The sequence below is a fragment of the Chlorocebus sabaeus genome, chromosome 20, assembly GCF_047675955.1.
Source record: "Chlorocebus sabaeus isolate Y175 chromosome 20, mChlSab1.0.hap1, whole genome shotgun sequence".
NCBI lineage: Eukaryota > Metazoa > Chordata > Mammalia > Primates > Cercopithecidae > Chlorocebus > Chlorocebus sabaeus.
In genome coordinates, this window is record NC_132923.1 from 88,500,117 (window position 1) to 88,525,695 (window position 25,579).

Below are 25,579 nucleotides of genomic sequence, written 5' to 3' on the forward strand. Positions count from 1 at the left end.
TTATGTGACTTGTCTGGAGATTGCCTGGAAGACCCCACTTTGAGTGAGAGCTTTGCCAGTGCAAAATCTTTGCTGTGGAGGGCATTTTTAAAAGAAATAATTATAGGCAATTGTTAAACCTCACTGCAAACTGAAATGGTGAATAGCAGTTGAGTTAAACAATAGACCAATCAAAAACCTTCAAAGAAAAAGCTGAGTGTGTCTATAGGGGGCTTTGAAAAGATACCACATATTCCTGGGATTTTAGAAGACCACTCATATTTGTAGGACTGTGCATATGTCTAAGGCTATGTACTTGATTAGAAAAGACAAGAAGGTCCAAAGCTTTCAGTTCCAACCTACCTTAAGACTCTGCATAAACAAGAAGTTAAGGCTTAGGCTAAGTGTTGAAAGTGTACTCCCGACATACAGAGCTGCTCAGCAAACACTGGGAGACTTAATGGTTCTAAGCATTTATAGAAATGTCTGTCCAATGACTTGATGACTCAGCTAACAGAATAGAGATATCAGTTATCAACCACAGAAAGGAATGTTGACTTTGCAGAACTAAGTCAGAAAATCACTAAACTAAGAACTAGAATAAACAACAACAATAAACAGCGGAAATGGAGGAAAAAAGCAATGAATAGAAACTGTCCTTGAGGATTCTACACATTGAACTCACTAGACAAAGACCATAAATCAGTTACGTTAAATATATTTATTCAAAGAACCAAAAGAAAGCATTCATAAAGAAATAAAGTGTTAGAATTATGTCTCATAAAATATAAAATTTCAATCAAGAGTTATAAACTATTTTTTAAATAACCAAATAAAAATTCTGAAGTTGACAAGTTCATATTCAGAAATGAAAAATTTATTAGAAGGACTCATTAGCACCCTACGAGCAGGCAGAAGAAAATATTATTGGACTTGAAAACAAGTCAAATGAGATAATTCAGTGTGAGGAACAGAATGAAGAATAAAAATAATGAACACATATGGATTTGTGGGATACCATTAAGCATGCCAACATACCTGTAATAAGAATTCCAGAAAAAGAGGGAGAAAGGAAGGGATAGAAGGAATATTTGGAAAAATAATGGTCCTTGCCAAATTGAAGAAAATTATTATCTAAGGAGCTCAATAAACTCTTAAGGAAGATAAACTCAAATAGATCCACACTTGAGGCTCATTATAAACCATGTCTGAAGCCAAAGATAAGCCGGACATCATGGCAAATACCTGTAATCCCTAGTACTCAGAAGGTTGAAACGGGAGAGTCACTTGAGCCCAAGAGTTCAAGGCTACAGTGAGCTATGATTTCGCCACTGCATTTCAGCCTGGTGACAGAGTTAGACTCTGTATCTAGAAAAAAAAGTGTTTTGAAAAAAAGTGTTTTGAAAAAAGCCAAAGACAGAAAGAGAATCTTAAAAACAGCAAGGGAGAAGGGATTCATCACATAAACTAGTTTAAATCAGAAACTATGAAGTCCAAAAGGCAGTGTAATGATATATTCAATGTACTGAAAAGAACTATCAACCATGAATATCCAGCAAAACTGTCTTTCAAAAATATAAAATAAATTAACATTCTCAAATAACACCAGGTTTATCACTAGCAGATTTGCACTACAAGAAATACTAAAAGGAGCCCTTCAGGATGAAGTGAAAGGACACTAGACAATAGTATAGATTCACATGAAGAAATAAAGAGCGATGATAATGGTAACTAGGTAAATATAAAAGATAGGCGAAATACAGTTTTTGCCAGTAACTCTTTAGTTCTTCTATCTGATTTAAGAGATGACCTCACAAAACAATAATTATAAATATATGTTGGTGGGAGCATATTATATACAGATGTAATTTGTGTAAAAATAGCAATTAAAAGAAAAGGGGAGAGATTGTAAATAAGTAAGAGCAAAGTTTCCATATCCCATTGAAATTAAGTTCCTATCATCTAAACTTAGATTCTTCTGTATTAAGATGTTATTTGTAATCATCATGGAAACTACTAAGAAAATGTCTCAAAAATACAGTGTATAGGAAATTAAATCAACCCTGGAAAATATCAAACACAAAAGAAGGCAACAATGGAGAAGTGAAAAAAGACATAGAAAATAGCAAAATGGCAAATGTAAATCTTATAGGTATGTAAACATACCTATAGGTAGTTCATGATATTTTAAAAATTAAACACTCCTATTAAGAGGTAGAATTTTGGAGACTGGATAAAAATCATGGTTCAACTATACTCTGTCTACAAGAGATGCACTTTAGATTCAAAGGCACAAATAAGTTGAATGTAAAAGGAAACAAAAGCATACCATTCAACAGCGTAAGAGAATTGCAGTGGCTACACAAATATTGGACAAATAGACTTTAAGAGAATTTTTTCTTACTAAATTTCATACTAAAGACAAATAAAAATATTTTATAATGGCAACAGGGCCAAACCATCAGGAAGATATGACCATTACAAATATATATGCACCTAAAAGAGATCCCAAAAATATAAGGAAAAACTTATAGAATAGAAAGAAGAAATAGATATGCAATTTAATAGAGACCTCAGTATCCCACATTCACCAGTGGACAGGACAGACAGAAGATAAATAAGGAAATATTCATTCCAGATATGTCACAACATATTACTTAAAATTTCCAGATGTCAACATAAAATTACAAGATATGCAACAAAGCAAGAAAGATCAAAACATAGTTATTAGCTTATAGATCCTTGTATAGATGATTTTTTCAAAGGGCAAGTTATTCAAACATAAGGAGGCAATAAGGATCATACCTTTTTTTAAGCTATTAACTATGTATTTATATATATTATATATAATTGTATTTATATATAATTATATATTTATAAAATATCACAAAATATAGTCTGAAAATTTGAAAGGAATAACTTTTAAGCTAATCTATTCCTTTTTGTTACTCAGGTCTGAATTCCCCTATATGATATCCTTGATCTAGATAGGCATCAACACTCTACAGGAATAGTTTTAGTAGTTGTATTTTTACTCCTTTAAGACAGTTATCCTTTTTATTTCATTTCTTTGCCAAGTCTTTCACACTCACTACAGGCAATTACATTTTCTTTGATAATAGACTAAATGCTCCACTTCATTGACTTCTCAGAATAGGTAAAAATAAGGAATATCCAATAATATGCCATTCAAGAAAAAGATCTAATAATAAAGAGTGGCTGAAAATAAAAGGACACATATATATCATTAAAGCGCTAACTAAAAGAAAGTGGTTGTCTCTATATGAATAGTAGACCAAAAGAAGTTAAGGGAAAAAAAAGTAGTTGTAGAAATAAAGGTTACTTCATAATGATAAAACCAAGAAACTATAACAATTCTAAATTCGTATGCATATTTTCTGTGATTTTTAAACAAGCTCTATTATTTATTGCACACATGTTTACACATAATGCTGTCTTCCTAGTTTCATGCCATCAGCAAATTTTTAAAATCATTTTTCTTCACAATGTACATTCAGCTGATTTCTTACATCAAGTGAATGAACCCCTTACTAATACTAATCCTTATTTGTGCTTACTAGTTTACTTTGTTATCAGTTCTGTTTGTTTCTCTTCTTGTTTGACTAAGGAACACAAGGATATTCACTAGTATTTGAGAAAGGCATTTGGTATTAAATTATATACCATTACCACACATGAACTTAACTGTGAATGTTATAGTTAACAAAGCCATCTCTTCAGAATACTATTTCTTATGTCCTTATATGTGTCTATTAGAAATTAAGAACAGGCTGCCCGTACAAGGTGGGGGTAACCATATATTTTCATTCCAGTTACCTTGCCTTTCATTTTTGCCTTTTCTGGATTGTTACTGCATTTTGGCTTTTGATTAATAAGTCTAAGCCATTTCCTTTGTAAGTCATAGGTGCATGTTAGAATGCTTGTATCTACGTAATTTTCTCAAATACTTATTCCTCAGAATGCAGGTACAATCTCTTGAGTTTGTATAACAATGTATAAGATAATATTAATTTACATATCATGACACAGGAGTCATTCCTTTATTTTTATGGATTCAAGAGGTATCTACTTGATACCTAATCTTTGATAAGCAATATTAGCAAAAACTATAATAAAACTGTATAGTTTTAGTGAAAAGGATAGTAAATCCTCACTTAACATTTTTTTTCCCCAAAGAAACACTAGCTTTTAATTCCGTTTCTTATAAATTAAAATTTATAAGGGGAGGGGAATAACATTTTCTGAAGAAACATAAGCATCATTTTGAGGACAATGAGACAATGAGTTAATGGAAATCTTTAAAATTTTTCAGGATGAGAGAGACCAGAGAGACCTGGAGAAAGATGATGAACTGGAACTGAAAAGAAGTCTTTTATATAGAGACTCTGCCTATGACAGTGACCCCGAGTATAGGTATGAATGAAACATATGTATATCCTTCTCATAGTTCCTATAAAAATAACTGTTTTATAATCTGCTGAATTTGTGGGAAATTTAGACTCAAAAGGATAATTAGTATTTATTTGTAACTGTAAATTCCTATTAAAATTTTAATATGTTTGCATTACTGGAACTTATGTGTAAAAACAAATATAGTCAATTATTGGTGATGCCTTTCATCCTACTTAAGATTTGTCTGCCCTGAAAACTCACATACTTCAGAATGTATTTATTCTACTATAAAAAACAGTTCTTATAATTTTAGACCATGAGCCAACCTTTTTTAATAATTTGAGATCAAATTCTATAAGAGCAAATTCTGTTCTCATCTAAAATTTGAGAAATGTTAATAATAACATTTGTACAAGTTTATAAGAGCAAGTTTCATCAAGATATTTGACAGCTGTGTCAACTGACATAAATTTAATGCAGTATTAAAAACCGTAAATTTTGGATTTATACAGCCAAAGGTTCTTTGAATTCTTGGATGCTATACCACTAGTTACTGTAATATATAGCTTTCACCTTCCTGAGATTCCTGAGGAACAAACAAAACTTCAAAGAATGGAATATTTTTTTAATTGCTAACTTGGGTTTTGCATTCAAATCTCTGATCTTTACTCTGGTAAGCTAAGCTAGACCATCTATGAACATGTGAGGATTCCTTATGCCCCTTACACAGAGTATAAGTGGGAGTGTGACTTCCTTTCTCAGAGTTATTGCCTCCCAAGCAAGGAGCAACCTGGGCCTCTCTTTAAAGTAAATAGTTTATTATAGGTAAATTTGAAGGTGAAGCAATCCAAAGAGGAAAAGAAAGATTCAGAGGGTACACACCCTGAGGAAGAGTATTTTTTACCCTTTGTTATTCTTCATTAAAGGCATATTCCCTAAATTGTTATATGGATTAGCATCCCAATTTTGGGTGCTTAACCCATATAATTAATTCTAATTTGGGCAAGAAGTGAGAAGAGTTGATACAGGAAAGAGCCTCATTTTCAAATTATCTAAGTTGTTTGTTAAAAATATAGATTTCCACTTTTTACCCCCATAGATGCTGGTTCTTATATATAAGTAACACATGGAAATCTGTATTTTAAGAGAGATCATAGGGTCAGGTGCAATGGCTCACGCCTGTAATTCCAGTGCTTTGGGGGGCCCCCGTGGGAGAATCACTTGAGGCCAAGAGTTTGAGAATAACCTGGGCAACAGAGCAAGACCCTGTCTACAAAATAAATACAATAAAATTAAAAATGGGATGTCATGGGTAATTCTAACATAGGTAGATAAATACTACATTTTCAAAAGTGCTGCTATCAATTTAAAGTTTGCCATAAACCCCAATATTGGTTCTTTTTTCAGCTCACCAAGCAGTGTTATTGATTAAGCTTTTGATCACCCTGAACAATTTGGTACCTCTCAAATGAGAGTTAAGCAGAGTGTCAGAAAAGTTTTGCTTACACATTTTTGAGGTTACTTTATAATCGTTGCTGCTTCTCTTATATATACACTTGAATCAATCTGATGAAGTGGTCAGTCCTTCAAGACTTTTAGAAAAGTATCTTTGATATTAGCTCCAGAAGCTATTGAAATGATTAGGATATTATTTTAGTTTTATCCTCAAGTAATATTATGTACTAGGCCAAGAAGTTCCCCCGTTCTGCTTTCCATCACAAAGATTAGAGGAACTACACTCAAAGTAATCACCTCCTTGCCAGCCTTGAGGTTTCTGTCAGCAGAAGTCAAGAAAGAGTTTGCAGTCTTGACTTACTATCAACCCTCTACAGATGCCGTTTGACACAGGCATCATGAAGAAGTTTGCATGAATCTCTGGAATGACTGAGCGAGGAGCTCAGCAAATCCTTTTCCCCCAAAGAAACAAACTGAACAGAACTGTCAAAAACAATTTAAGAACTCCTGGAATTGACCAAAAGCATATAACAAATTGAGAAGCATTTATCAAGAAAATCTTCTGGTTATACTACCTCTAAAAGAAAGAAAATCAGCATATTGAAGGAGTATCAGCACTCCCATATTTATTGTAGCATTATTCACAATAACAAAGCTATGAAATCAACCTAAGTGCCCATCAGTGGATGAATGGGTAAAGCAAATGTGGGAAATAGACACAATGGAATATTATTCAGCTATTTAAAAAAATGAAATCTTTTCATTAGCAGCAACATGGGTGGAACTGGAGTACATCGTGTTAAGTGAAATAAGCCAGGCACAGACAAATATTGCATGTTCTCACTCATATGTGGCAGCTGAAAAAGATGATCTCATGGAGGTGGAGAGTAGAATAGTGATTACCAGGGACTGGGAAGGGGAGGAGGAAGTAGAGGGTGAAGAGAGGTTAGTTAATGAGTAGAAAAAATACAGTTATGAAGAAGGGATAAGTTCTAGAGTTTGATAGCCCAGTAGGGTGACCATAGTTAACAGAAATTTGTTGTATATTTCAAAATAGCTAGAAGAAAGATTTGGAATGTTTCCAGTACAAAGAAGGGATACATGTTTGAGGTGATATTCCAATTACCATGATTTGATTCACTACATATTGTATGCATGCATCAAAATATCATACATACCTTAGGAATATGTACAAATATTATGTATCAATTTCAAAGTTAACTTAAAAAATTTACTGAGTATCAGAACAGTTAGAGCCTGTGACATTATAACCTGGAGGTTCCATCCCCATCTACCACTCCCCAGCTCCATGTCACAAAAGTTCTACTAGGGAAGTCATGTTGAAATACTGGCAGCTCTGCTCCCAGAAATAACTAACTATATGGAGCAGATCATGGAAAATTCCATTAACAGAAACAATAATGGTTTGTTGGCAAACAAGGAAGGGAGGACTGAAGTTTGAGTACTACTTGGCAAACAAGCAGAGGAGGCCTGAAGTTTTAATACTGGTTGGGGAAGACAGTAAAGATCCGAGAGAAGATAGCCACAGTTGGCTGACCTTGATATCAAGTTCTACGTATTCCTGGTTGGCTAGATTATGTTTATGCATAAGGCTATACATATGCACGAGAGACATTGGTGAAGGCCCTAATAAGCCACTAATTTATGATTGAATGTGAAGCCTTGTGAAGGCAGAAAGTAAAATGCAGGGCAGACTTGTAAACTAGATAAATTTTGAATATACTACCAAAGCCACATATAGATCCATTGGCAAAATATGGAAGCCCTATAGGTTTACTGGCTCTTACTAGTCATTTGCTGACCACTAAGCTATGCTAACTCCAGGGTAGCCCCTGAGAAGCCAAGACAAGTACCGCATGTTCTCATTGCAAATAGGAGCTAAACAATGGGTACACAAGGACATACAGAGAGGTATAATAAACACTGGAGATTCTAAAAGGTAGGGTGGGGTTGAAAAAATACCTGTTGGTTAGCGTTTACTGTTGAACCATGAGTACACTAAAAGCTAAAAGCCCTGATTTGCCATTGTGTAATATATCCGTGTAACAAAACTGTCCTTGCACCCCGTAAACCTATAAAATAAAATAGCAACAATTAAAAAAATAAAGAAACAGACACAAGGAGCTGGGCAGTGTGAAGAAACAGTTCACAGTATCAGTCCAGGCAAATCATTGAACAAAGAATCGAAAAGAATCCAGAGTTTCTGCAGTCTCAACTAGATCTAAAACATTGTTTTCTACAAAAACTTTGAGACATGTAAAGAAAGAAGAAAGTATGACCCATATGTGTGAACAATGAATTACTGGAAACTGTCTCTGAGGAATTCGAGATGTTAGATTCAGCACACTTCAAAGCAGCTACATTCAAAGCTAAAGGAAAACATGTTAAAAAATTGAAGTATGACAATGAATCATCAAATAGAGAACATTAATAAAGAGATATAAGTTATTTCTTTGTGTTTTTCCTCAAGAAAAATTATGCTCGTCACTCAATACTTTTTTTAAAGTCCATATACACACTGAGGTTTTCAGCCATGAGGTCTAGCAGGTATTCAGTGTTTTTCTACAGGAATTGCAGAGTGGGAAAATATAATTTGCTATGTTATCTTCCAGGTATCAGCTTATCTATGATAGTTGTCTCACGTCTTCTATCACCTTTAAGTTGAAACTCATTTGAAAGAAATCTCTTATCAAGAACTGAATAAATGACCCCTTATTTCCAACATCTTTGGTTTGGGGAGCTGAGTAGGGAAGGAATCAACTACCCATAAGATTTCTTTCTTGCTTTTATATTATGTGGCTTCTAATACATTTTAGACGTTTGTTATGATAGCCCTGCCAATTCCCAGGGCCCTAGAGGATGCTGCTGCTTCCTTTAGTACCTTCTACATTTATTTCAAATTTCTTCTGTTTTCAGGAGATTTAAAATTCTCTGTATGGTTGTGTGTTTCTCACATCACTATTGTATTTCAGCATTAGCCCAAATTTTAATGACCAGGCCTGAAGTGATGGTTCATGTAAATGGGAGTTGGCAACAAAATAAGAAAAATAAAGATAAAAATAATTTTAAATTTGTGTTTAGAATATTATCTCTTCTATTATGGCTGTTATGTGGAATTTTTAACACTGTTCTTTTATAAAACTAGCTATTGATAAAAACTTTTCTATTTATGCATAATTTTAAGGATATTGACAGTAAGGATATGCTCGACAAAAATGTTTCAATCATGAAATTATTTGTAACAGTTTCAATTTGAGTAATTTAAATTTTCCGTTTTTTCCCCAATAAATTGGTACATCATAATTGTACATATTCCTAATGTACATATAATATTTTGATGCATGCATACAATGTGTAGTAAATCAAATCATGATAATTGGGATATTGCCTCAAACATGTATCAATTCTTTATATTGGGAACATTCCAAATCTTTCTTCTACCTATTTTGAAATATACAAAATTTCTGTTAACTATGGTCACCCTACTGAGCTATCAAACTCTAGAACTTATCCCTTCTTCATAACTGTATTTTTCTACTCATTAACCAACCTCTCTTCACCCTCTATTTCCTCCTCCCCTTCCCAGTCCCTGGTAATCACCATTCTATTCTCCACATTCGTGAGGTCAACTTTTTTAGCCTCCACAGATCAGTGAGAACATGCGATATTTGTTTTTCTTTGCCTGGCTTATTTCACTTAACATGATGTCCTCTAGTTCCACCCATGTTGTTGCTAATGAAAAGATTTCATTTTTTAAATAGCTGAGTAATATTCCATTGTGTCTATTTCCCACATTTGCTTTACCCATTCATCCACTGATGGGCACTTAGGTTGATTTCATAGCTTTGTTATTGTGAATAATGCTGCAATAAATATGGGAGTGCTGACGTCTCTTCAATATGCTTTTATTTCCTTTGGATATATACCCAGCAGTAGGATTACTGGATCAAAAGGTAGTTCTATTTTTTTTTTTTTTTTTTTTTTTTTGAGAAACCTTCATACTGTTTTTCCTAGTGGACTATACTAATTTACATTCTCACCAACAGTATATGAGCAGTCCCCTTTCTCCGTATCCTCAGCAGCGTGCATTATATTTTGTCTTTTTTAATAAAAACCATTTTAACTGGATTGAAATGATTTCTTATTGTGGTTTTGATTTGATTAGTGACATTGAGCATTTAAGAAATATATCTTTTGGCCATTTTTTTTTCTTCTTTTGAGAAATATCTATTCAGATCTTTCACCCATTTTAAAATCAGAAATCAGATTATTTGGTTTTTTGTTGTTGTTGTTGTTGTTTTGTTTTGTTTTGTTTTTTGCTGCTCAGTTTCTTATATATTCTGGTTATTAATCCCTTCTCAGATGAGTAGTTTGCAAACATTTTCTCCCATTATGTATTGTGTCTCTTTACTTTGTTTATTGTTTTCTTTGCTGTGCAGAAGCTGTTTAGCTTGATGTGATCCCATTTGTTTATTTTTACTTTGGTTGCCTATGCTTTTAAAATGTTACTCAAGTAATCTTTGCCCAGATCAATATCCTAAAGCATTTCCCCAATATTTTCTTCAGTAGTTGCATCCTTTCAGGTCTCACATTTAAGTATTTAATCCATTTTAGTTCGATTTTTGTATATGGTGACAGATAGGCATTATTTTTATTTTTTTGCCTATGAATATCCGGTATTTCCAGCACCATTTATTGAAAAGACTGTCCTTTCCTCAATGTATGTGGTTGGTGCCTTTGTCAAAAATGAGTTTACTATAAATGTGTGGATTTATTTCTTCATTCTGTATTCTATTCCATTAGTCTATTCATCTGTTTTTATTCCAGAACTATGCTGTTTTGGTTACTATAGCATCACAGTTTAATTTGAAGTCAGGTTATGTGATGCCTCCAACTTCGTTCTTTTTGCTCAGGATTGCTTTGGCTATTCTAGTCTTTTTTTTTTTTTTTTTTTTTTTTTTTTTTTTTTTTGTGGTCCCAAATAAATTTTAGGATTGTTTTGTTATGGTTGCTGTGTAGAATGTCATTAGTGTTTTGATAGAGATTGCATTGACTCTAGATTGCTTCAGGTAGTATAGGCATTTTAACAATATTGATTCTTTCAATCTATGAACATGGATATCTTTCCATTTTCTTGTGTTCTCTTCAGTTTCTTTCATCAGCGTTTTATAGTTTTTGTCATAGCAATCTCACTTTTCTGGCTGAATTTTTTTTTCTTTTTTAGTATTGGAAATGGGATTGCTTTCTTCATCTCTTTTGCAGATTGTTTACTCTTGGCATATAGAAATGCTGATTATTGCATGTTAATTTTTTATTTTGCAACCTTACTAAATGTGTTTATTCATTTTAATTTTTTTGGTAGAGTCTTTATGTTTTTAAAATACAAGATCATGTTTTCTATAGAAGGGAATAATGTGACTTATTCTTTTTCAATTTGGATCCCCTTTATTTCTTTCACTTGCCTAATTGCTCTGGCTAGGACTTCCATTACTATGTTGAATATAAGTGGCAAAAGTGGGCATCTTTGTCCTATTTCAGATCTTAGTGGAAAGGCTTTTCATTTTTTCCAATTCAGTATAATATTAGCTGTAAGTTTATTACATATGGCCTTTATCATTTTGAGGTATGTTCCTTCTATGCCCTGTTTGTGGAGGGGTTTTATTATGAGTGGATGTTGAATTGTATTGAATGCTTTTTCAGCACCCATTGAAATGATTATACATTTTTTTTTGTTTTTGATTCCGTTGATATTATGTATCACATTTATTGATTTGCCCATAATGAACCATCCTTGCATCCCTGGAATGAATACCATTTGCTCATGGTGAATGATCTTTTTCATGTGTTTTTGAATTCAATTTTCTAATCTTCTGTTGAGGATTTTTGCATATGTTCATCAGGAATATTAGCCTGTAGTTTCTTTTTGTTGTTTTTGTCTGGTTTTGGTACCTGGGTAATGCTAGCCTTGTAAAATGGGTTTTCTCATGTCTTCAATTTTTTGTGATATTTTGAGTAGACTTCTTGTTAGTTCTTCTTTAAATATTTGGTAGAATTCAGCAGTGAAGCCAGAGATCCAGGGCTTTTCTTTTATGGCAGACTTTTTATTACTGCTTCAATATTGTTATTTATTATTGGTCTATTCAGGTTTTGTATTTGTTCATAGTGTAATCTTGGTTTGTAGGTTGCGTGTGTCCGGGAAGAAACTTTACAATCTAACAGGCCTGGGAGGTAATCTATAAAAAGTATTTCATTGACCTTGAAGAAGGTCAATTATTTATATAAGAAAATAAACTCAACATTTTATCTATAAAAAAATGTAATTCCAGAATTTAATGTTTATGTTAGTAAAATTATAACACTGATAACATGAAGAGTGCTATTAATCCTTAAGAAAGAGTTACCTTTTCTTTTGTGTCTTCATCACAGCCAGCCCAGTCTTAGTCTATTTCATTAGCTTCCTATGGGATTGCTCTCACTTACATGTGTGCGCTCTCACACACGCTCACTCACTCTCTCTCTCCCCCACCTTCTTTTTTCCTTAAGACCCTCAAAACTACAGTTGATCTTTTCACTTCAAACTCTTCTGCCTTGTTTCCATTTTCCACAAATGTTCATATTTAGCCTAATTTTCTACTCCTTGATAGCAGCATGGCATAGTAGAAAGCGTCTTAGAGCACACACGTTGTCTCTTTTATTTTGCCACTTACTAGCTGAGTAGTCTTAGGCAAGTCACTTAACTTCACTGAGTCTTAATTTCTATGTCTACCAACTTCTAAAGGTTGTAAGATGTATTCATAAATAGATATAAAGTACCAGTTTAGTGTTTCTTATTTAATAACTTCTATGTTCAAATTTTAAAACAATCCTGTAAAACTAAAGTTAAGGAAGCTGAGACTCTGGATAGTTAAATAAATTGCCCAGGGTCTCACAGCTTATAAAGGACTGAGCTGGAATTCAGTTTCAGGTGTGCCTGACTTTTAGCAACTATGCATTCTTTTTTTTTTGAGACGGCGTTTTGCTGTTGTTGTCCAGTCTGGGGTGCAATGGTGCGATCTCAACTCACTGCAACCTCCGCCTCCTGGGTTCAAGTGATTCTCCTGCCTCAGCCTCCTGAGTAACTGGGGTTATAGACAAGTGCCACCACGCCCAGCTAATTTTGTATTTTTTAGTAGATACGGGGTTTCTCCGTGTAGGTCAAGCTGGTCTCGATCTCCTGACCTCAGGTGATCTGCCCGTCTTGGCCTCCCAAAGTACTGGGATTACAGGCATGAGCCACTACACCCAAGCTGTGCATTCTTATACTGGCCATACCAGGCCACCTGTGTTCTGCTTTTATTAGGCTATACCTGTGTCTGTTCTCTGAATTCCTTTTTCACTCTAACACAAAATTTTCATTTTACTGTTTTATAACAGTTTTACACAGATACTTCTGCTTCCCCTTTTAAAATGTCCCTCTTTGAAAGCACAGGCCTTACTGTGTTTTATTTTTCACAGCCCCAGCAGAGTATTAAATAGCCGTAGAGTACTCAATAAATATTTGATTTACATAGTACCATCTCTAATTTTGTTTCATTATTATTTTGAACCTTTTATATCCCTTTTTATAGCTCATGTCAGCAGCCACGTGGCACTTTCCATTTGGATGATGGTGAATACTGGTCCAACAGGGCAGCCTCTTATAAGGGAAAATCCCACCGACCCATCTTTGAGAACAGCATGGACAAAATGTACAGAAACTTATACAAAAAGGCCTGTAGTTCTGCTTCACATACACAAGAAAGCTTCTGAGACCATCCACGATAAAACGCATGAGTGTCCGTGTCAACCTCTCAATGAAAATGTTTGATGTGATCAATATCTGTATTCCTTTTTTTTAAAAAAAAAACAAATGGGATTATAACTAGGTACAATAGTTATACTTGAATAAGTTCATTACTTCAAATGGTAAATTATCATAGGCAAGCCTTTTAAAATAATTATTACAGAAGAGTCTGCTGTGTTGCAAATATTAGAGCTCTGTCACACAATATATGACAAGGATATTCTGTTACATGTACATCTCATCTGCAAATCCAAGAATAGTTCCTTTCTAGAAATTTTTTTTTTTTTTGCCTTACTCACCTTGCAGTTTTCTTTTCATCTGCTTAACTGGTTATCTTGCCTGTGTAAGATTTAATTAATATTGACTATCTTTTCTTGGTGATGAACAAAATGATATCCTATACAAAAGTGAATTTCCTAAGGGTTTAAACCCTGTTTTCACTAACATTTTCTACTTTTTCCTTTTTTAGAACAGACTATTATATTTCTTAGCTCATAGGTTTTCTTTTTAAAGACTATATGATCATTCACTCCTTTTTCTCTGGAAGAACCACCTAAGTTGCTTAGAATGCATAGCAGTTAGTTAGAAATATCAGTGGCCATGGATGATCGATAATTTGAATAGCTAATTTTTAAAGATAAAATTCTTTGCATGATTTTTTTTCTAGGGCCATACCTTTTGGTGCAACCAGAATCAGAAAATTGCCTCTGTTAGTAAGCTTATAGAAACTCAAAAATAATAATGGAATTATATTGTAATTTGACTCCTTGGAATTTGTGTAAATACCATATGGCCCAAGACAGTATTATAGTATCCTAACTTTAAAAAAACACTTGGAACCACAATGCGAGTAAAATATTATAGCAGAACACTTTGTGGTAGACACTGAAAATGTTGATTGATGGATAGAATTAACTTCTTCTCCCCAACCCCAACACACACCTGTAGAGCCAATGGTACTATGAAGATACAAAGAAATCAACTACTTTATATTTACTAGAGAGTGAGGGGAGGGAAAGAAGAGAGTAGGAATAAGTGAACTGGGCTTATAGTCTTGAAGAGTTGACTAAAAGATAGTATTAGAGTTGACTAAAAGATAGTGTTTTCTCATTGACTCTGTTTTTGATTAATTTTACAGTTATGATTGAAAAAGAACAAAATGAACTTCCTTTAAAATGAAATTAAAATGTGAAACTTGGTGACTTATTTTTGTCGTAAAACTTGTTAACATCATGTTAAGGGTGCTTTAGTATCACAGTCTGTGATACATCAGAAAGGGCATTAGAGCCATCTCTATGAGCCAGGAGTCCTAGGCTTTAGTGTCCCGTGTCTGCCATTTTCTAGCTGAGTCTATTTAATGCTCAGATCCTTTGTTTCCTCAGCTATCAAATGATGAGAATGTAGTAGACCCCAAACTATGTTCCGTGGACCCAGACCACTGTTTTAGGAGACGATTATAGGAATGTGGATATAAGTGTGTAATTGGTCTTCTAAGTTTAGGAAAATCTGTTTGCTACACACACACACACACACACACACACACACACCTCTTAGAGAGTCATATGTAGGATTATAGAAGTAAAAAGAGATGATCTTAATGCTGGAATAGTGCCTGTAAACTGGGGTTGTCTACAGCAAACTAGGATGTATAGTCACCATGCTCATTTGTGAACACTAGCCTGTTAGAGGCTTTAAGAAAATTCTGGTATAAACCTGTTTTGCTCTGCATCTAGTAGAGAGCCTGGCCTGTAACTGATGTTCCTTAAATATTTATTGAATTAACCCAGAATTTTCTAAACTAAATTTAGCATGTAACACTATTTGTTATTCTGGCCACCATCCCCCATTCCCCTAGCTCCTCACACTACCTGCCAATGTCATCCTCAGGTACATGTGGATACCTAGGTTGTGGAAATGCTGGACTACACAATTGCTGAGTTACCCTCTGGCTGTAGATTATATGATGAGGTATTTTACAATCAGCTTTTGAGGGTCAACACTGAATAATGCTCTTTTTGAAAAAATTGTATTCTCAATGATTTTCTTTGGGAAAATGAAAATTCTTTCATTTAAGAGTTGCTATTTGGTGAAAAGAACAAACATGACTTTCAAAGAAAATGTTTTACTATCACCAAAATCTCCTGAGTGAATAAGTACCACAGAAATTACTTATTGCAATTGTATCTGCCATTGGCTGTGACAAAGGCTGCAAAAAGTAGGGCTGAAAGGGAAACTTTATAAACTAATATTCTGAAAGATGTTTTCCTATGGATTAAGGTTAGTGTCTTTCTGAAAGTTGGGGGCAAATTTCCGGATACTAATAACATCTTTGCTAAGTGTCTGATAATCTTCTGTTCCCTAGGAGGAAAGAGGGGTCCATGTTGCTCTAACTATTACTATGAGTGCTTATGCTGTATTGTTTTTAAAGAGTAAAACCTTTAAGTACTAATAGTTGTCTTTTCTCATTCACAGGAGCAGAAAGGTGCGGTTGTTTATTCTCTTACCCTTTTTTTCTGTATTTCCCACAAATCTAGAAATAATTATTGGAGTTAATATAAAAGATAAATAGGCTTTTCTTTTTACTTTTTAATTTTTTCTTTAAATTATAAAAAACCTAGGGATTTAGGAAAATGTCAAAATCAACAAATAAATAAAGATGAATCATTGGAATGAGACTCTTCCTTGGTTCTACTGGCTAGTTATATAACCTTATGTAAGTCATTTATGCTTCTTGGAGCTCAGTTTTCTCACCAATAAGATGATAAAAGGGTTAATTTAGAATGATCCTTTGACGTTTCATAATTGTACAATTAATATGTATGATCAGGAAGTTCTAGGCAGGCAGGGTTGTTTTCTGACTTCCAAAGATTAAGCCCCTGATTAAAAATCTGGAACAAGTAGAGAATTTTCATTATTGTGTTCATTTACTAGTAATAGCTTTATTGAGATATAATTCACTCTGAAAAAGTATACAATTAAGTGGTTTTTACTATATTCTCAGAGTTGTGCAACAATAACCACTCACTAATTATAGAATATTTTATAATTCCCAAAAGAAATCCTGTAACTATTAGTGATCACTTCCCACTACCTCCTCCCCAGAACTCCTGGAAACCACTATATGCTTTTTGTCTCCATGCCTATTCTGGATATTTCATATAAATGGAGTCATATAACATGTGACCTATTGTATCTGGCTTCTTTCACTTAGCAAAACATTTTGAGAGTTCATGCATGTTGTAACATATATTTCATTCATTTTTATTACTAAATAATAATGCATCATATGAATATACTACATTTTGTTTATCCATTCAATTGATAAGATATTTTCGTTGTTTCCACTTTTTAGGTATTCTGAAATGCTGCTCTGAACACTTGTATACAAGTTTTTTGTGTGGACATATGATTTTATTTCCCCTGAGTACACATCTAGGAGTTGACTTGCTGGGTCCTATGGAAACTATGTTCAACATTTTGAAGAACTACCAAATTGTTTTTCAAAGTGAACGTACCATTTTACAATTACTGTGTTGATCTTTATCTTCCCTTAGGATCTTAGGCAAGTTATATATTCAAGCCTCATCTATATATTCATCACATATATGTTAAGAATTATGTTAGAAATAGAGGGTATATAATTTAAAAATGTATCTTTAAAAGTGTGAAAACAAAAACAGTGTATTTAAACATTTGCAGTGGTTTGGTGACTTTTGTGGTATGAAAATGCAAGAATGGGGATAAAGGCATTCTAGCTTGATGAAACAACATGCAGAGGCATGAAAATGGGAGGGAGCATGATTGTTTTAGAAACTCCTCCAAGTGCTTTAGCTAGAAGTGGTGTGCAAGGTTGCAAATACTGTGGTAGAAGATGACTAATGCAGTAAGAGAACTACAAAGAAGTCTAGAGCAGCATTAGAAGAGGTGACCATTGAACTGAATGTTGAAAGATTGAGGGACTTTTGAGAATAGGAAAACAAGGTGGTGGAATAAAGTAAATATTGATCAGATTTTACAGGGGTGGAGGTGGAGTTTAAAATATCCAGTCAGTTAAGAATAAATATCTAGAACTTGGGAGAACTCAAGAATACAAAACACATTTTGAAGTCAGATAAAAATAATGAAGTCAGATAAAAATAAATGAAACTCTGCTTTTTGTTTTTGTACTACTTTATATGTGACCATAATAGGCACCCTGAGAGTGCTGGACCTCAAGTAATTGAATGTTTTGCTAATTAAGGAGGCTCTGGTGGTAGTGAGATAGTTTGAGGGCAGCCCTTTTAAAAATAAGATAGACAGCCGGGAGCAGTGGCTCACGCCTGTAATCCCAGCACTTTGGGTGGCCGAGGTGGACAGATCACCTGAGGTCAGGTATTTGAGACCAGCCTGGCCAATATGGTGAAACCCTGTCTCTACTAAAAATACAAAAATCAGCCAGGCGTAGTGGCATGTGCCTGTAGTCCCAGCTACTCGGGAGGATGAGGTAGGAAAATCACTTAAATTTGGGAGGTGGAGGCTGCAGTGAGCCAAGATTGTGCCACTGCATTCCAGCCTGGGTGACAGAGCTCAAAATAATAATAATTAAGAAAGAAATCCTCCTCCTCCTAACTAGCTACAATTTCAATGTACAAAATGAAGAGGTAAGAGAGAAAATCCAACATTTTGTTAATGTGTTTATTATCACTGAATGATATACTTTGAGTTTATATGATGTTTCCTCAGATAATCAGTACTTGTGACTGTTCGCCTATTCACAAAATATTCCAGGCAATCTGCAAGACATTGAATGATAACCAGAGATAAACAAAAATACAGTTCCCAATCAGAGTGTGTATATATGGGGGTCGGGGAGAGACTGGCATTTACTTGAGGGATAATAATTGAAATTAGTTGATATCCTTTCTAACTGTCTTGGATAACATAAGCCTTAGAAAATCCACTTACTAAGGTTTGTGAAGAAAGAAGGAAATAAGCTAACACTGAACAGATATCAGCTGATATACTGTTCTCTAAAAGTTAATAAAGTTACTTAACATTAACATTAACTTAACATTACTTAACAGTAACTTAACATTACTCTCATTACCAAATTACTTCTGCTTTTGAGGGGAAAAACATATAAGACAATTCAAGAAGGGAGTGTTATCAATAAGATAGTAGAGTAGGAGACCCTGGCCCTCAACCCCACAAACAGCAATATGATAGACATCCAGGAATGGAAATAGCTGTGGGAGGGCTTTGGAGTCCAGATAAGAAGCTGCGGCAGCATAGTAGAGCAAAAAAGCAAAGCAAAACCAAACCAAAACAACAACAACAAAAACAAGAATAACCACACAGAATGGGTATGAAGAAGTCTCATTTTATCTTTATCATATCATCCGTCAGGCTGGCACAGCTCATTACCAAGTGTTACCCTCACAGGTGAAAATGAGAACAGGGTGTGTCCAGCTTCTTCACACTTTGTGAGTACTACCCAAAAGATCCACATTGGTTTTATCCCACTCAAATTCCTGGTAAGACTGGCATAGCTGCTAGCAGGCTAACTGGAAGCAGCTAGGAATAAAGAAGAAGGACAGAGGGCATTGTGTCAGCCATGTGGCAGGGGATACCATGGTTCACCTGGTGTTCAGATGACCCCAGCACCCTTCTCCACTGAAGACCTCCAAGTTGGCTCGGAATTTCCATGGCTTTCTCCTTTATGGACCCCAGATGACTAGGCTATTTTTACCTCCAGTAGAGCTGCCCCAACCAGCGCCTCTGTGGGCACTGGGAATCAGTGCAGTCACTGCATGCATGGCTGCAGTTGGCACCTACCCACTAGCCCCAGTTTTAACCACCACATTCATCTGTGACCAACTCTCTTGGGCATGTGCATGCACACAACTGGCCCTGGCTGTTAACCACAGTGCATGGAAGCACTGCTTATTTGCACTACTCCGTGCATGCCCTTACCCAGCTCTCACGACCGCACATATGCCTGCTATTGGCTTTGGCTGTTGCAGCCACATATGCACAGGTGGTCTGCACTGCTTGCTGCACATATGCCTGCCCATGGCCACCTCTTGCCACCACATATACACCTGCTGCTGGTCTTGGTTGTCAGTGCCACAGGCACACATGCCAGCAACTCTCCTATTGTGTGCACCCCTAGCTCTCCCCAGTCTTCACTGCCAACTTTGGCATTATCTATGCAGGTGCACTTGCTGCTATACCCAGTGGCACCACTAAGGACCCCAGCAGCCCTCATGGGCACCACAAAACCCCCACAACATTCACAGCTGAGGACTACATAGTTGCCAAATGTTGTGGACGCTGGCTACTTCAGCTCCTGTGCCACTGCTCCTGTCCCTCCTGGACACAGAGCTGTTATAGGTTACTGCAATTGGCACTTCACATGCCACTAGACTCAGTGTCACAGCATATTTCTGCTCCCCCTCTCAGTGAAGAACTTTTCTTACCAAAGATGGTCTGGAAGAGGTAAGTGCTGCTTCAGATGCACTGACACCAATGCAAAGATAAAAGAAGTATGAAAATTCAGAAAACTATGACACCACCAAAGGAACACAAACTTATAGTAACTGACCCCAAAGAAATGGGCATTCATGAGTTATCTGCTAAATAATTTAAAATAATTGTCCTTTAGAAGTTTGGTGAGCTACAAGACAACACAGGTAAACAATATAACAAAATTAGGAAAACGGTGACAAAATGACAACTTCAACAAAGAGATTTGAAAAAACCGTAAACATAAAAAAAGAAGCAACAGGGGAAAATGGTGACTAGGAGGCAGGACTAACTTGGAGCTTCCACTCTGATGGATACAGCAGTGTGTGGAGAGCCACAGCATGAACTCTTGCTCTTAGAACTACTGCAGGAACATACTAGGAAAGCCTAGAGAATCCACAGACCCTTTGAAGGAAGTGGACTGCCACTGCAGGCTCCCTGGGACAGCCAAGGAACTGTGGTGAGTCTGCTTGCTTTCTCAGCTGGGAAGCTTGTAGCCTGAGGCAAGTTCTCAGCCCTGCTCACCGGCTGCCTGGAAATAAACTATTGGGTGAGGGGGGCAGGTGGGCACAGTGGGAGTGAGACTAGCCTTTTGGTCTGCGAGCTGTGTGGAAGCTGGTTGAGGCCGGTGGCTGCCGACTTTCCCCCACTTCCCTGGTGACCTGTGTGATGTAGCAGAGATAGCCATATTCCCCCTGGGAACATAACTGGCCTGGGAACCATACCCCCATCCCCCACAACAGCTGCAGCAAGCCCAGCCCAAGGAGAGTCTGAGCTCAGACATGCCTAACCCTGGCCACACCTGATGATCTTTCTCTACCTGCCCTGGTAGCCAAAGGCAGGGGACATAATCTCCTGGGAGCTCTACGGCCCTGCCTACCACATGATCCTCCCCATACAACCACAGCTGATACGCTTTTGAAAGTGCCACCTCCTGGCTGGAGGCCAACACAAAACCAGTGAACCTAACAAAAATACAACCAAAGACCCTCATGGCGTCTACTTCACTCCCCTGCTGCCTCCACTGGAGTAGCTGCTGGTATCCATGGCTGAGAGACCTGAAGATGGATCACATCACAGGACTCTATGCAGACACTCAACAGTACCACCCTGGAGCCTGGTAGCTCTGCTGGGTGGTTAGATCCAGAAGAGAAGTAACAATAACTATAGTTATGTTCTCAGGAAGCACCATCCGTAGGGGAAAGGGGAGAGCATCACATAAAAGGAGCACCCCGTGGGACAGAAGAATCTGAATAGCAGCCCTTGAGTCCCAGATCTTCCCTCTGACATAGACTACCCAAATGAGAAGGAACCAGAAAAACAATTCTGGAAATATGACAAAACAAGTTTCTCTAACACCCCCAAAAGATCACACTAGCTCACCATGGATGGTTCCAAAGCAAGACAAAACCTCTAAATTGCCAGAAGAATAATTCAGGGCCGGGCATGGTGGCTCACGCCTGTAATCCCAGCACTTCGGGAGGCTGAGGCAGGCGGATCACGAAATCAGGAGATCGAGAGCATCCTGGCTAACATGGTGAAACCCTGTGTCTACTAAAAATAAAAAATAAAAAAATTAGCTGAGTATGGTGGTGGGCGCCTGTAGTCCTAGCTACTAGGGAGGCTGAGGCAGGAGAATGGCGTGAACCCGGAAGGCAGAACTTGCAGTGAGCCGAGATAACGCCACCGCACTCCAGCCTGGGCAACAGAGCAAGACTCTGTCTAAAAAGAAGAAAAAGATTTCAGAAGGTCAACTGTTAAGCCAGTCAAGACAAGAGAAATGGGAAGTCCAACTTACAGAAAAAAAAATCTGATATAAGATACAAATGGAAAAATCTCCAATGAAATAGATAACATAAACTAAAAACAGTCACAATTTCTGGAAATCAAGGACACACTTAGAGAAATGCAAAATACACTGGAAAGTCTTAGCAATAGAATCGAACAAATAGAAGAAAGAACTTTAGAGCTCGTAGACAAGACTTTCAGATTATCCCAATCTGACAAATACAAAGAAAAAAGATTTTTTAAAAAATGAACAAAGCCTCCAAGAAGTTTGGGATTATGTTAAATGACCAAACCTAAGAATATTTGGTTTTCCTGAGGAAGAAGATAAATCTAAATGTTTGGAAAACATGTTTGAGGGAAAAATTGAGGAAAACTCCCCCAGCCTTGTTAGAGATCTAGGAATTCAAATACAAGAAGCTCCGAGAACACCTGGCAAATGAATTACAGAAAGCTCATTGCCTAGGCATATACTCATCAGGTTATCTAAAGGCAAAACTAAGCTGTGAGCTGTGAGGCAAATGCATCAGGTAACCTATAAAGTAAACCTATTGGATTAATAACAGATTTCTTGGGAGAAACCCTACAAGCTAGAAGGGATTGGGGTCCTCTCTTTAACCTCCTGAAACAAAACAATTATCAGCCAAGAATTTTGTATCCAGTGCAACTAAGCTTCATAAAGGAAGGAAAAATACGACTATTTTTCATTTTCATACAAGAAAATGCTGAGAGAATTTGCCACTACCAAGCCAGGACTACAAGAACTGATAAAAGGAGCTCTAAATCTTGAAAGAAATCCTTGCAATGCACCAAAATATAATATCCTTAAAGCATAAATCTCACAGGATCTATAAAACAATAACACAATTAAAAACAACAACATAATATTCAGGCAAGAAATATCATGATGACTAGAATAACACCTCACTTCTCAATACTACCATTAAATGTAAATGGCCTAAATGCTCGACTGAAAAGATACAGAATGGTAGAATGGATAAGAACTCACCAACCAGTATATGCTGTCCTCAAGAGACTCACATAAACTTAAGGTAAAGGGGTGGAAAAACATATTTCATGCAAATGGACACCAAAAGTGAGCAGGAGTAGCTACTCTTATATCAGACAAACTTTAAAGCAACAGTAAAGACAAAGAAGGACAAAGCAAGCCAAAACATAAAGTGGGGAAAGGACACCCTATTCAACAAATGATGCTGGGATACTTGGCAAGCCACATGTAGAAGAATGGAACTGGATCCTCATCTCTTACCTTATAGAAAAATAAACTCAAGATTGATCAAAGACTTAAATCTAAGACCTGAAACCATAAAAATTCTAGAAGATAGCATTGGAAAACCACTTCTAGACATTGGCTTAGTCAAAGACTTCATGACCAAGAACCCAAAAACAAATGCAACAAAAACAAAGATAAATAGATGGGACTTAATCAAACTAAAAAGCTTCTGCACAGCAAAAGAAATACTCAGCGGAGTAAACAGACAACCCACAGAGTGGGAGAAAATTTTCACAATCTGTACATCCAACAAAGGACTAATATCCAGAATTTATAAGAAACTCAATCAAATCAGCAAGAACAAAACAATCCCATCAGAAAGTGGGCTAGGGACATGAATAGACAATTCTCAAAAGAAAATATACAAACAGCCAACAAACATGAAAAAATGCTCAACATCACTAATTATCAGGGAAATGCAAATCAAAACCACAATGCAATACCACATAATTCCTGCAAGAATGACCATAATAATAATAAAAAAATAGATGTTGACATGGATGTGGTGAAAAGGGAACACTTGAACACTGTTGGTGGGAATGTAAACTAGTACAACCACTATGGAAAACAGTGTGGAAATTTCTTAAAGAATTAAAAATAGATCTGCCATTTGATCCAGCAATCTCACTTATGGGTATCTACCCAGAGGAAAAGAAGTAATAATATGAAAAAGGTACCTGCACACACATGTTTAAAGCAGCACAATTTGCAATTGCAATAATATGGAACCAGCCCAAATGCCCTTAATCAACAAGAGGATAAAGAAAATGTGGTATGTGTATATGGAATACTACACAGTCATAAGAAAGATACAAGGGACTGGGATTCAGGGAAAATGTTGGGGTCAGAGGATGAGGGACAAAAGACTATACATTGGGTACAGTGTACACTGCTTGGATGACAGGTACCCCAAAATCTCAGAAATCACCACTAAAGAACTTATTCATGTAACCAAACACCACCCATTTCCCCAAAAACCTATTGAAATACAAAAGAAACAATTTCTGGAGCTGAAGAATTTAACAATTGAGCTGAAAACATTAGAAAGTTTCAACATGAGACTCAAGCAGAAGAAAAGTGTGTGCTCAAGGACAGGTTATTTGAAACTACCCAGTTGCAAGAGAAAAAAGAGAAAGGAATGAAAAAGAGTGAAGAAAGCAGAGGAGATTTTTGTAACACATTATCAAGTAAATCAGTATATACATAATGAGAATTCCCAAGGGGGGAATGAAAACAAGGAGAGAAGCTTATTTAAAGATATAATAACTGAAAATTTTGAAAATCTGGGAAAAGAAACAGACATCCAGACTCAAGACACCCATAAAGCCCTGAATAGGTTGAACATAAAAGAAATCTACACTGAGAGACATTATAATTAAACTATCAAAAATCAGAGACAAAGAATGTTAAAAACATTATGAGAAAAACAATTTGTCATATACAAGGGAACCTCTGTATTACTGTCAGTTCATTTCTCAACAAACCTTGCAGGCCAGGAGAATAGGTTTATATAAGCAAAGCACTGAAAGGAAAAAAGAAAACAACAACAACAACAATAAAAGCTATCCGCTGCAAAACTGTCCTTTAAACATGAAGAGAAATAAAGTATTTCCCAGATAAAATCCGAAGGAGTTGGTCACCCGTAACCCTCCATTACAAGAAATGCTTTTAAAAGATTTTCCAACAGAATAGAATATTTTCTATTTCCAATGGAATAGAAAACATGCTAAATAGAAACATAATAGCATATGAATGCATAAATCTTACTGATAAATGTAAGTGTATATATAATAGATTATATAATTAAATGTAAATGTATATATAATATATTAGTGTGTGTGTATATATATAGAGAGAGAGAGAGTGTCAAATACAGGATAACATAACACTGTAATGATGGTGTGCAGATTACCCATAATCCTAAAAGCCAAAAAGACAAAAGCATTAAGAATAATTATAACCACAAAAATTAGATAACATATTCACCATATAAAAAGCAGTAAACTCTGACTTCAAGAACACAAGTTGACCAGGCATGATGGCTCACGTCTGTAATCCCAGCACATTGGGAGGCCAAGGCAGGAAGATTGCTTGAGCTCAGGAGTTTGAGACGAGCCTGGGCAACATTGTGAAACCTGCTCTCCCAAAAAATACAAAAATTTTTCAGGCATGGTGGCGTGCACCTGTGGTCCCAGCTATTTGGGTGGCTGAGGTGGAAGGATAGCTTGAGCCCTGAAGGTTGAGGCTACAGTGAGCTGTGATTGCACCACTGCATTCCAGCCTGGGTTACAGAGCAATACTGTATT

General features: G+C 36.0%; 1 protein-coding gene across 7 annotated transcripts in view; it reads left to right on the top strand.

Moving 5' to 3' along the window:
• Positions 1-25,579, top strand: part of SPATA6 (spermatogenesis associated 6) — a 215,564-nt gene that overhangs the window by 169,194 nt on the left and 20,791 nt on the right. For 4 of the 7 annotated variants that reach the window (XM_073007319.1, XM_007978823.3, XM_007978824.3 and 1 more), the window contains 2 exons: positions 4,313-4,413; positions 13,476-15,894. In XM_073007319.1, coding sequence (XP_072863420.1) covers positions 4,313-4,413; positions 13,476-13,656 — 282 coding nt within the window. In that variant the 3' untranslated portion in view covers positions 13,657-15,894. Of the gene's footprint in view, positions 1-4,312; positions 4,414-13,475; positions 15,895-25,579 lie in introns of those variants that run through there. The other 3 variants (XR_005242091.2, XM_007978825.3, XR_005242090.2) reach the window with 2 other exon arrangements.